Source organism: Salvia splendens, unplaced genomic scaffold (genome assembly GCF_004379255.2).
Source record: "Salvia splendens isolate huo1 unplaced genomic scaffold, SspV2 ctg53, whole genome shotgun sequence".
Lineage (NCBI taxonomy): Eukaryota > Viridiplantae > Streptophyta > Magnoliopsida > Lamiales > Lamiaceae > Salvia > Salvia splendens.
The window spans coordinates 16,245-28,336 of record NW_024599186.1 but is presented as its reverse complement, the minus strand read 5'-3'; the positions used below and the strand labels follow the sequence as shown (position 1 = coordinate 28,336).

Below are 12,092 nucleotides of genomic sequence, written 5' to 3'. Positions count from 1 at the left end.
AAAAATACTAGCATATGCCATTTTTTGTTGACTTTCAATTAATACGAGTACTGAATATAAAATCATATGGTCATACATTTTGTAGAGTAAGCTCACATTTGAGTTTACCTACACATGGAACGACGTCGTTATAAAAGCTCTTAAACTAGCATACTACATTTTTTAATAATTTAAGTGATGTAGAGAATAAGCTCCCACATCTCATAAATTTCCTGATAAAGAAGTTCATCAATCCGATGTCATCTTATTAATTATTTCATAAGAACGATAGATGCATAAAATAATCCTATTATTTTAACAAATTAGGGAGTATTTTTTTCATTAACCTCTCTTGCTTTCCTTTCATCTCTTTATAAACTCCTAACTAAATTTGCATTTTATAAGATATTTATAATAAGTTAAGCCAAACACTCTCGCATTGGCCTCAAGCTATTTTGACAATATATATATATACGTCATATGTGAGTACATATTGCGCTTGATACTGAGGTCCCTAAGAAATAGCTTGTTTATATCATCTTTTTACGTGTCATATTTTTAGTGAGCAAATAGCGTTTACTATTGAATTTATTTTTATTTTGAAATATATAATATTTTTGTTCACGTGTTCAGACATAGAAAATTATGCATTCCCAAGAATAAATATAATGTTTGGATGCAAACATTATAATGAATCTACACATACCACACATGTGGAAAATTTTAAATATAATCATAATTTTGGATGTAAAAGAAAGTGTTCCTGAATTGAAGACAAATTATCTTAATCTTTTGTTTTTTAAATACGCTTCTATTTGTGTCCCCTAATTTCAGTTGAGATACTAACAATAAAGACACTTTATAAAGTGTTGATTTTTTTATTATAATGAATCTACACATACCACACATGGCGCAAATTAAATATTATCTGCCAAATCCATATATAGTTTCATTCAATTACTGCCTTTATGTTTCTATTTCATTTTTCATGATTTATATATTTGGGGTATATGAATTGCCATGGCGCAAATAATGGCCATAACAATAGATATGATTAGGATGGCGGCTACACCACCTTGATATATATGTTGTGGTGTTCAGTTGATGTCAATGCTTATATACTGTTTAGTCTGTTTTCATGATTGAATGAGCATATTTGGTTGATAAACATGAATCTGAATGTGTTGTATATATAGTGTATTTATTATGCAAGTGTATAATTGAAGTGTATTACAAAAGCCCAATTCTAGAATTCCATTAATCTGAATTCTATATATACATGCAATTTGGCCCAAAAACGCCAGCATTTATTTAGCAACAAGTGATCATGACTACTTATCTAACTTCGATACAATTTAGGCATGAGGAGAAGTGGATTCTTCTTATGCATAATAAGTCCAGGCAAAACATCAGTATCAACTTCACTTCCTTGAGGCACTTCCCAATCAAAAGAGAAGAGCAAATTCGCAACCGCAAGCTCCACGTTAGCAAGTCCCATGAACATCCCGGGGCAGATTCTCCGGCCCGATCCAAAAGGGATCAACCCGAAATCTTTGCCTTTGGCGTCCATCTCACTACCATAGAACCTCTCCGGCAAGAATTCTTCCGGGCTAGTTTCCAATATTCGGGATCTCTTGCAATCGCCCACACGTTCACATAAACGGTAGTTTTGGGCTGAATCTCGTAGCCATCTAGCACACATTTTTTAGTGGTTTCTCTTGGTGCAAGCATCGGAAGCGGAGTGTAAAACCGGAACGTCTCGTTCATGACTGCTTTTAGATAGGGAAGCTTTGGCAGATCATCTTCGTCTACTTTTCTATTGTTTCCCACCACGTTTCTGATTTCTGTTTGCACCTTTTTCATGATGTGTGGCGCCTTCATCAACGCCGTCATGATCCAAACTATTGAGGCAGCAGTTGAGTCTGTTCCACCCAGAAATAAGTTCTGTATTAAATAAAAAGGTAAATTGTCAGAAAAATCACAAAATTTGCTCAAATTCTATCCGTTGGTGGCACAAATCATAGTACTATATTAGTTATCAACTGATATATTTTGTGCGAAGTGAAAATTTTACTTTAAAATAATTAATTATATCATAATTTTGATATTTTACCATCAACAATGCCTTAACCCGATCCCAATTAGTAGGTTTATCCGAGTTGAGTTCGAGCGTTATTTGCATGCCAAGAATATCCTCGTCGTCGTCGTCCACACCTTCGCCCCGGAGATGCTCATCGATGAGCTCTTGGTAGAACGAATCGAGCTTCTCGAACGCGCTATCAAGCCGCTTCATCAATCCAGTGGCTCTATCCACCCAACTCAGCGCCGGAAAATAATCTGACACAAAAACGCCGTGAGCAGCTGCCGGAGCTCCTTCAGCAGCTCCTGGAACCGCCGCAGCTCAGACCCTTGGTCCTCGTACCTCCTTCCGAAGCCGATCCTGCAAATCAGCGTGGTGGTGAGCCCCATCGCCGCCTCGCTCAGGTTGACCGGCGAAGAAGAGCGCGCGATGTTGGCGATCATGCGCGCCACCTCGTCTTCGCGAACGGCGCGGAAGGACTTGACCTTGGGAGGGCTGAGGAGGTGCGTGGTCGCGATCCTCCTCAGCTCTCTCCAGTGAGGGCCGTAGGGGGCGAAGGCCATGTCGGCAGCGTTGTAGGAGAGGCGGCGCTGCGCCACGAGCTTGGGCCGACTGCAGAAGGCGGAGTCTTGGTGTTTCAGGACCTCCTCCGCTAGCTTTGCGGAGGAGACTACGATGACCGGTTTTGAGCCGAGGTTTAGGCGGAGGAGGGGGCCGTGGAGGTTGGAGAGATGGGAGAGGTAGATGTGTGGGAGCGGCGCCTCGGAGAGCTGGTGGAGGTTTCCGATCAAGGGGAGGCCTGGGACCAATGGTGGGAGATTTGGTTTTGTTGGTTTTTTGTAGAAAAAATAGTAGATCAAGATTATGGGGAGAGCTATGGAGAAGAGGAGAGTCATTGCTATTGTTGGTTGTGGAGGGAGATGGAGTAATAGACTGCTGCACTTATAGAAAATTATTGAATACTCCCTTATCTCCCTTTGTATGATTGTATCCCAATAATTGAATGCAGGAGTATGAAGAAGTAAAATGCTTTAATGCTCATATTTTTATAAAGACTAATATGTAATCAGGGTGGCAAAAATTATACCGAAATACCGGACTTATCATATCGAAAAAATACCAAAAATACCGGTTTTTCGGTATACTGTAGTTTTGGCACGGTAACGGTATCAAATATCCTATACCGCGGTATATCGAATCTTCGGTATATACCGTACATGTGCACGAATGATTGGCTCAAAGGAGATAAGTTGAGCTTATACTAGGATCCAACTGATGATGATCTTGTGTTATATAAAGAAATTGGCGAAATTTGAAAAAAGTAAGTGTTGTTGTGTTACGATAATTTATTGTGTTTCTTTGTCTTATTAATGTATGATAATTATTTTTTTATTTTGTAGATGCAAACATGAATCAAGATAATGTTGATCACTTGAAATTTTATTTTAAATATTTTGGGTATAGGTTTGGTTGTTTTGGATTTGGATTTGTTTTATTGTTTTGGAATTTTTTCAAATAGTTGAACACATGGAAATGTTATTTTATATATTTTGGATATAAAATTATAATATTTTTTTAACAGGTATAATGGTATTACAGTATGTCGTATTGTATTTCGGTATACCGTAAAAGTACGGTATACCGTAATATGGTACGGTATATCGCAATAATGGTATTGAAAATTATCATACCGAATTTTCGGTATACCGGTATACCAAAAATTCGGTAAGGGTATACCGAAAATTCGGTAAGGTATAGGTATGAAATTTTGTCATACCGCTACATTCGGTATGGTATGCGGTATGACACTCTCAGTACGGTATACCGTACCAATCCAACCCCTATATGTAATCATCTATTTTATTGAGAAAAATTCAGTGAATGTATTAGGACTATTTCTAAAAATATTTAAAACGTGTGATTTTGTTGGGTGGTGCAAACTTATCTAATACATAGATTGTCACAAAAGAATTTGGAAATATGATACAATGTTTTATCAACTAAAGTATACTATTATTGTAAGGTCTTTTTGAATAATAATCCAAAAAATAAATTGTTAGGGTTTAATCTAAGGTGGACAAGATTATATAAATGTGGAGTTTTGGTATGTATCGGCAAACAGTAAAAATTTGTTCTAAAATTCAGTGTAATTGTAGAAGATTGTTCTAGAATTAGTATAGGATGAAAAATAAAAAAAAAAGATTGAGCTATTACTTATAGAGTAACTGAACTACGAATTAATAAACTATAATATGTGACAAGAGACGGCTTGCAATCACTTAGAATTAGGTAGGCTAGAGCTACAATTTGTGTTGGTATTGAATCTCAATTTCACTATCACATGTTAATTTTGAGTCAAACTCAGTGGCTTCACATGTGATAGATTATGTAACGTGTCACCACATACAAAGGTAGTCGTAGGAGTAGTAACTTTCTTATTACCCAAACTATTGCAGATATATCAGATTGACATATTTTATAAATTCAAAATGTTCTCAACGTTTTTATCCAATAGTCCAGCGTCCACATCTTAAACTCAATTATTGCACGAATTATATCACATGAGTTCATTGAGGGCATCTCAATCAACATTAGTGGTCCATGGGCAAACTCCTATTTACCTATGTTGTAGGTAGTGGGCCTTTAATTTGAAACAAAATTACCTCTCTCTATTCAGTAAACCATTTTTTTAATTCTACCCAAATTTTCTTCTTTGAATAAACCATTTTTTTTATTCTACCCAAACCTTCATTCTTTATGTGCTTCTTTGAATGTTAAAGGATACTCCCTCCGTTATAAAAAAAAATGCACAAACTTATAAACAGCAATCTATTCTGCCCCAAAATAGACAAAATAGAGTAGGAAAATAGCTCCAAATCAATTTTTCATACTTATATAGTAATATAACAAATGAGCATATTTTTTAAATTTTGATTTTGGTGTAAATGATTAGAATAATATTACCATTTGATGTGATATTTAAATTTAAATTAATAGGTTTAAGTTTAAAATAAACAGTTGGAAATAGTGTTATATGAGTGCAAGAAATGAATTATACAGCCCGCTCAAACTCAGCTTCGTCAAATATGATGGGAATTTTGGAAATGGAGCAGCCGGAGGAGGCACTATCTCAGAACTCACTATCACACATTTGAGCGATCTCAGTTCTTTGAGAATGGAAACTCGGTCAAGGGAGCTCAAGAGTTTAACATCATCATCATATGCTAATTCAATTCGAATCCCGAGTTTCTCCAACTTTGGAACTGCACTAAAAACTTCCTCAGTACAGCTATGAACACTCACATTTGAAAGTGTGAGTAAACTTTCCAATGAAGCCCCACAAGGATTGGGTATGTCACTATCCATGACATTAATATGCTTCATCTCCTTCATGTTCCATATCTCCACTGGCAAATACGACAACCCCCTGCACGATTTGATGCTCAAATGGCGACCCACAATCAAGAACTCAAGGTTTGTGAGTCGGGATATGGAAGCAGGGAGTTCTCCACTCAAAGTGAGGGCTAGGTACCTCAGCTCAACAAATTCTAAAACCTCCAATGGGAACTCATAGAAACGGATTGTAAGAGCATCCAACTCTCTCAGCAACTTCAAACCAGAGCATATGGGAACTGGATATTGTTGATAAGGACCATAACAAAGAAGAGAACGCGCAGTTGATGCACAACGAACTTCCACTGACTCACATACATCTTTGATGCCAAACAAAACATTGTTGTGGAAGGACAATCTACTCTGCCCCTCTATATCTCCTCCTAAACCGTCACCAAGACCGTTTAAGACGCGACAGAATTTCGTCTCCCTACCTTCTCTGTTACACAAGTGCCATAACGAAGAATGAAGTCCACAAGTTTTTATTTGCTCATAACCAATTGAATCCGGAGACAGGCTGCTTTGATATATCATGACCACGTTATTTGCAACAAGCTCATTTAAACATTCTATTGCACTAAAAGATTGGAATTCATGTGCATTTCCTTCAAGAAATCCATCTACACTCCACATATTGATCAGCTTAGTTCGAGGAATCTCATAATTTTGAGGAAAAACTCCCATATACAGAAAACATAGTTTTAGCAACTCAGTCAAATTCTCATAGCTTGAATACAGTACCTTTGATATTCCATCATAAGCATCCATGAAAAGCTCGTGATTTTTCTTTGCTGCAACTTCGTTCCAATAGTGCAACGTCCTCTCCTTCGAAGACAAGAGCTCTGCAACCTCAACAATCATAAGAGGAAGACCTTCACAATTCTCCGCAATCTTCCTTCCAGCTCTCTCAAATTGATAAGTGCACAGCTCTTCACCAAACACGTTCTCACGCAGAAGCTCCCAGCTTTCCTCCTTATCCAAGAAGCGCAATTTCGAGACATAATCAGGAAATTTACCATCGTGTTCATCTGCTTGCTGCAGCCTGGTTGTGAGCAACACTCGACTTCCATTTCCCTCGTATGGAAAAGGCTCCGATTCAAATATTTTGTATTTGCTCCACCATTTGAAGTGACACGCCGTGTATTTGTTCCATACATCATCTACAACAAAGAGATATCTCTTGCCCTTCAAATTCTCACGCAGGCACCGAGCAATTTCGTGATCCTCACCTTCCGAGAGGAATCGATCGCTTAGATCGGGATTCAGCTTAGCTAGAATGCGCCGCGGGATCTCTTTCAGTTGACATTTTCCCCCAATGTTCACCCACACGCGAAGATCGTAGTGTTTCACGATATCTGAATCTTCGAAAACTTGTGCAGCAAGTGTTGTCTTACCGATGCCTGCCATCCCAACGAGGACCAAAACTATGGGTGACATGTGAGATGCTGAACTAGTGAGATGGTATTTGAGTTGTTTGTAATGGTCGAAGAAACCAATCATCTTCGATTTGCGCTCAGAAAAAACGATATTCGATGAAACATCATCTTCTTCTTCTTTGACGTCGGCGGCGGCGTGCAATGTGTTAAATAACTTTGCAAAGGAGTGAATATCTTGGGTGAGATGTTTCACCTCCTCTGCGGAGAATTCGATGTAGCGCACGCTGCTTCCAGATGGCGCGTGCTTCTGCTTCAATGATCTAATTGTGTGTAGTAATGTGGATACTGCGACTTTGATTTGGAGATCCAAACTGGTGGTGGTGCGCAAGAGCAATTTTCTGGCGATTTGCTGAGAGGAGTGGAGTTGGTGGTATGCGAATTCCAAAATTTGATGAGTTGGTGGAGCAAGCGACACACTAGAAAAAGGATTGTTTATGAGGTCGTCGATGGTGAGCTCGAGTGATATGAATGCATCCAAAGCCATTTCATGTCTGTCAATCTCAGATCTAACCTGAACTGGAACTCCACACTTTCCTTGCTTTTCAAATATGACTGACAATTATTGAAATGGATTCGGTTTTGCCCTGCCAATGTAGTGGACACATGGCATGATTCATGAGCAACAAAATTGATTTTTTTATTCCCAATTCAAAATCATATCTTTAAAAATTCATATGAATTCCCCCCCAAACACTCTCATGCCTTGGATCCAAATAATATACTCCTACTCCATGGTCACTCACACTGCTCAAATTATTTACACATGCATTAATAATATAAAAAAAGTCTATATTTGCATAATTATAATCTGAAGAGATTGACCTATGCAGTATCATTGAATAGCAGGTGAGCAAGTCTGGACTCCATAAGCTGTGCATTTTGAAGAACTCAAAGTATAGGAAGAGATGGCTTATGCTGCTGTGATTTCTCTTAGGCACACCATGGAACGCCTTGCATATTCTTCTCCAGAAACCACAACTCCTTTATACACGAAAGTGCATTCACTGCAACAAATTCTCAAAAGACCGAGAGCCAGCAACAGCATGTTGATGGATGCCATCGATGCACGAATCCGAGATGTCGTATCGAGAATTGAAGACGTATTCGAAGGGATAATTCTTTTTTAGTTCTAGGGTGTTCTTTACATTCCATAAGTGTACTGGGCTTTTTTAAAATTCTGGCTTTGGGAGAGACGCATGACCCTCATGCGTCGTCGTTAAATGAAACGCATGACCGTGATGTGTTTTAGGGTAAGACGTATGACCTTAATGCGTCTTTCAATTTTTTTATTTTAATTGAACGACGCATAACGCACATGCGTCTTAGGGTAAAACGCATGTAACACGTGCATCTCTCTTTTGAATTAAATCACAAGGCAGAACGCAGAACACCACAGAACGACTGAGCAATAGGCAGCGGCGATTCTTGGCGATTTCCGACGACTTCTTCCAATTTTCCGTTTTATTCCGGTAAGTTTTCTTCAATCCTTCAACATTCCTCACTTTTTTGTTGGTTATTGGCGTTTTTGTTTATGTTTTAGGTGATTTTGTAAATTAGGGCTTTTGATGAAATTCCTCCAAACCATCTTCTAGGGTGATTATTCTTTGTGTAACTAATTATCAATTCATGCTATGGGGTTTTTTATGAAATTCCTTGAAATGTTAGAGTGCTCGTGAAATTACTTGAAATTATGCTATGGATTCAAATGTTAGAGTGCTTGTGAAATTCCTTGAAATGTTAGAGTGCTTGTGAAATTAAGGTTATTGTAGGAATTATGCTAAATAGATATTGTTCGGGTGCTTGTTTGAGTACAGATTGAGGGATTGAAATTGAGAAACCGGGTGTGTTTGTAATTATTGTTTTGTGAATATCTTGTAGGATTAGATGGCAACTTCAAGTTCTACAGGGCAATTGTTATATGGACCTGAAGATCCGTCAGTTCTATATCTTCAAAAAAACCACATATCAAATAAACTAATGACGGATGGCACATCACATATTTTCAAAGTTCGTCGGATGGAAAGTAAGATATGGGATGTGGATATTCATGCCGATGTGAGACATTGGCTTAATATGTTTGGTTTCCGAGGCGTGATGGAATGTGGGAAGTCGATGAAGGTCGACAATGAGCTTATCACAGCTTTGGTTGAGCGTTGGAGGCCGGAGACGCACACTTTCCATCTACCGGTTGGAGAGGCGACAGTCACCTTAGAAGATGTGCAAGCATTGTGGTGCTTAAGAGCGGACGGTCGTGCTTTCACAGGCCGTGATCATCATGTCGGATATATCGATTGGCCCAGCAAGTGCCGAGGTTTGTTGGGATGGATACCCGATACACAATCAGAGACAAAGCATGGCGGTATACTGATGACCGCTCTGATCAATCAAACGAGGATACCTTTGGGTGATGACCTACCTACTTATGTCTACATCCAAATGGCACGTATCCATGCCCTAATCTTATTAGGAGTACTCACTCTACCTGACACGACGGGGTGTAAGGTTCATTTTATGTGGTTGAATGCATTTGAGGAACCGGACGAGGTGCACAATATTAGTTGAGAAAGTGCGGCTTTGTCGTACTTGTATCACTATTTGTGCGAGGCTTCCATAGATAAGAGGAAAGAGTTGGCGGGCCTAAAACGCATCACGGTCATGCGTTTCATTTAACGACGACGCATGAGGGGCATGCGTCTCTCCCAAAATCGGAATTTAAAAAAAGTTTAGTACAGTTATAGAATGTGAAGAACCCCCTAGAACTAAAAAAGAATTACCCCTCGTATTCGAATCACCCTAGAACTAAAAAAGAATTACCCCCGTATTCGAATCATACTCTCAGATGAAGTAGCTTCACAGCTACAAATCTTGAGAAAATCGCGTTTCTAGGCTATTTGGCCTTTAAAATAACGTAAATGTACCCATTTTGTTATCAATTCCATTTATGGGGAAAACGCCGATGAAGTTGGCGTGTCTAAACGTAAAGACGCCAACATAGACGGCGTTTTATACTTGTGCCGTATTTTGGGCGTATTCTTTCCAATTATCATTACGTTAAAGCACGCCATTGGTGTTGGCGTGTATTATATAAAACACGCCAATTTTAGATGCGTGTTTACGCAAATACGCCAATAACATCGGCGTGTTTAAACGCAAAGACGCCAATAAAATCAGCGTTTTTAAACGCAAAGACGCCAATAACATCGGCGTTTTTAAAAAAAAAGGCGCCAATAACATCGGCGTGTTTAACAGAAAAACGCCAATTTGAGTGGCGTGTTTTAACAGGCTGATATACCCCAGCCTCCACCCCCAAATCGCGAAAACATCACAGCCACACCCACACTCTGCGATTTTTCTCCAAGCAGCGCCAATATCCGCTAATTCGGCCTCCTCTCCGTGATTTCACCCTCCATTCATCAATCGGTGCTATTCTTCCCCAAATTCATATATTTTCTTCGGTTAGTATGTTTATCTTTTACATTATTAGAGTAATTGTTGGATAGTTAGCTAGGGTTTGTAATGGGTTGTGAATTGAGTTGAAATATTATGCATTTTGGATTGTTTGAATGACATTAGTGTTGGTTATTATGTTGGATTATTTGGATTTAAGTGAATTTATATATAAAATTGATTATAAACCTAAACCCTAGGGTTGTTATAGCAAAAAAATTGGGCAAATTGATTTGGTTTATGTTGGTTTTGGTTGATGTATATTGTTTAGTTTGAATTGTTAATTTTGTTTATATTGTTAGGTTGGGCTATTTGAAATTGGACAAATTGAAATTGTTAGGTTGGACAAATTTGTAATTGAAATTGTCAATTTTGTGTAGATGAATTGTGTTATGATTTTGGATGTGAAATGTTGTGTAGGTGAATTTGTGTATTGTGAATTATTTGATTTTGGTGTTCCATTTTGTGAAATTGGATTAAATTGTATGTAATTATTGAAATGATTTATGTTTGGTAAATGTTAAATTTGGATTATAAATGCTGTGTAGGTAAATTATGGCATCATCTTCGACTTCTGCTCGTCGGCTTGCGTGTGGTCCTGCGGATCCTTCTGTACTGTATCTTCAGAGACAACACGTTCTAATAACATATGGGCAGGAGTTCCATCCGAATACGTACGCTGCCGACGATATGAAGGAATAATTTGGAGTGTTCCCATACATCACCGTGTTTTGGCACTAGTGGACCAGATGGGGTTCGGCGGTTTATTGAGGTGTGGTCAGCCAAAGGACATTGACCACCATCTTATCACCGCTTTGATTGAACGTTGGAGGCCAGAGACTCACACGTTTCACTTCCCAGTCGGTGAAGCGACTGTAACATTGGAAGACGTGAAGGTTTTATGGGGCCTGAAAGTTGATGGAGAGGCTGAGACGGGTTACATCCCCCCGACACAACCGGGATATTGGCAGGACAGGTGTTTGGATTTTCTAGGATTCATACCGGACGCATCCGAGTTGAAGGAAATGGCTTTTAAGCAGACAAGCTTATCGCGTCAATTGAGGATTGAGCTGAATGATGAGCACGATCACAACATATATGCTCAGCGGGCTCGTATCTATTGTCTGCTATTACTTGGTGGTCTGATGATCCCGAATGCCACCGGAAATAAAATTCCGTTCTTCTACCTGCAATTTTTCATGGATATAGAACGGTGTTCTACCTATAGCTGGGGTGGTGCGACGCTTGCTTGCTTGTATCACAATTTGTGTGAAGTTGCCGTTGCTAAGAGGACGGATGTCGGGGGAGCCTTAACTCTATTACAGCTGTGGGCTTGGGAGAGAATCCCAAATATTAGACCGAGGATGCTAGATCCCGTGCATACAGACTATCTACCATGTGCAAGCGCGTAAGTTGTTCACTAATTCATTTTTTAAGCTTTATGTTCATCAATCTTCGTGTTATTCACTCATAATTTACATTTTGTAGATGGAAAACGCCTATATAGTTGGCGTTTTATAAAAAAACGCCACTGTAGTCGGCGTTTTTATGCAGAATGTCCGCTACAACGTAGGAAAATTTGGCCAAATTTTCCCCAAGTTAAAAACGCCAATTGGAGTGGCGTTTTATACAAAATCTTAGTGATATAAAAGGCCAACTTGGAATGGCGTGTTTGTTCCTATCGTGGACCAATAAGTAATATAAATAGTTCAAAATATCAATATGAATACGTTACAATGTTCAATTCAATTCAATAA

The 12,092-nt window shown here is 38.8% G+C and overlaps 1 protein-coding gene and 1 pseudogene across 1 annotated transcript; both read right to left on the bottom strand.

Annotated features, from left to right (window-relative positions):
• Positions 1-1,207: 1,207 nt before the first annotated feature.
• Positions 1,208-3,059, bottom strand: LOC121790493 (annotated as a pseudogene).
• Positions 3,060-5,056: 1,997 nt separating this feature from the next.
• On the bottom strand, positions 5,057-7,458 carry LOC121790494 (putative late blight resistance protein homolog R1B-16). Its single transcript, XM_042188691.1, has one exon. The coding sequence runs from the start codon at positions 7,370-7,372 to the stop codon at positions 5,090-5,092; it is 2,283 nt and encodes a 760-aa protein (XP_042044625.1). The 5' UTR covers positions 7,373-7,458; the 3' UTR covers positions 5,057-5,089.
• Between the last annotated feature and the right edge of the window lie 4,634 nt (positions 7,459-12,092).

What these genes read in the sequence shown, in the direction of transcription:
- LOC121790494 (XM_042188691.1), bottom strand. Translation starts at nt 7,372, where the DNA reads ATGGCTTTGGATGCATTCATATCACTCGAGCTCACCATCGACGACCTC.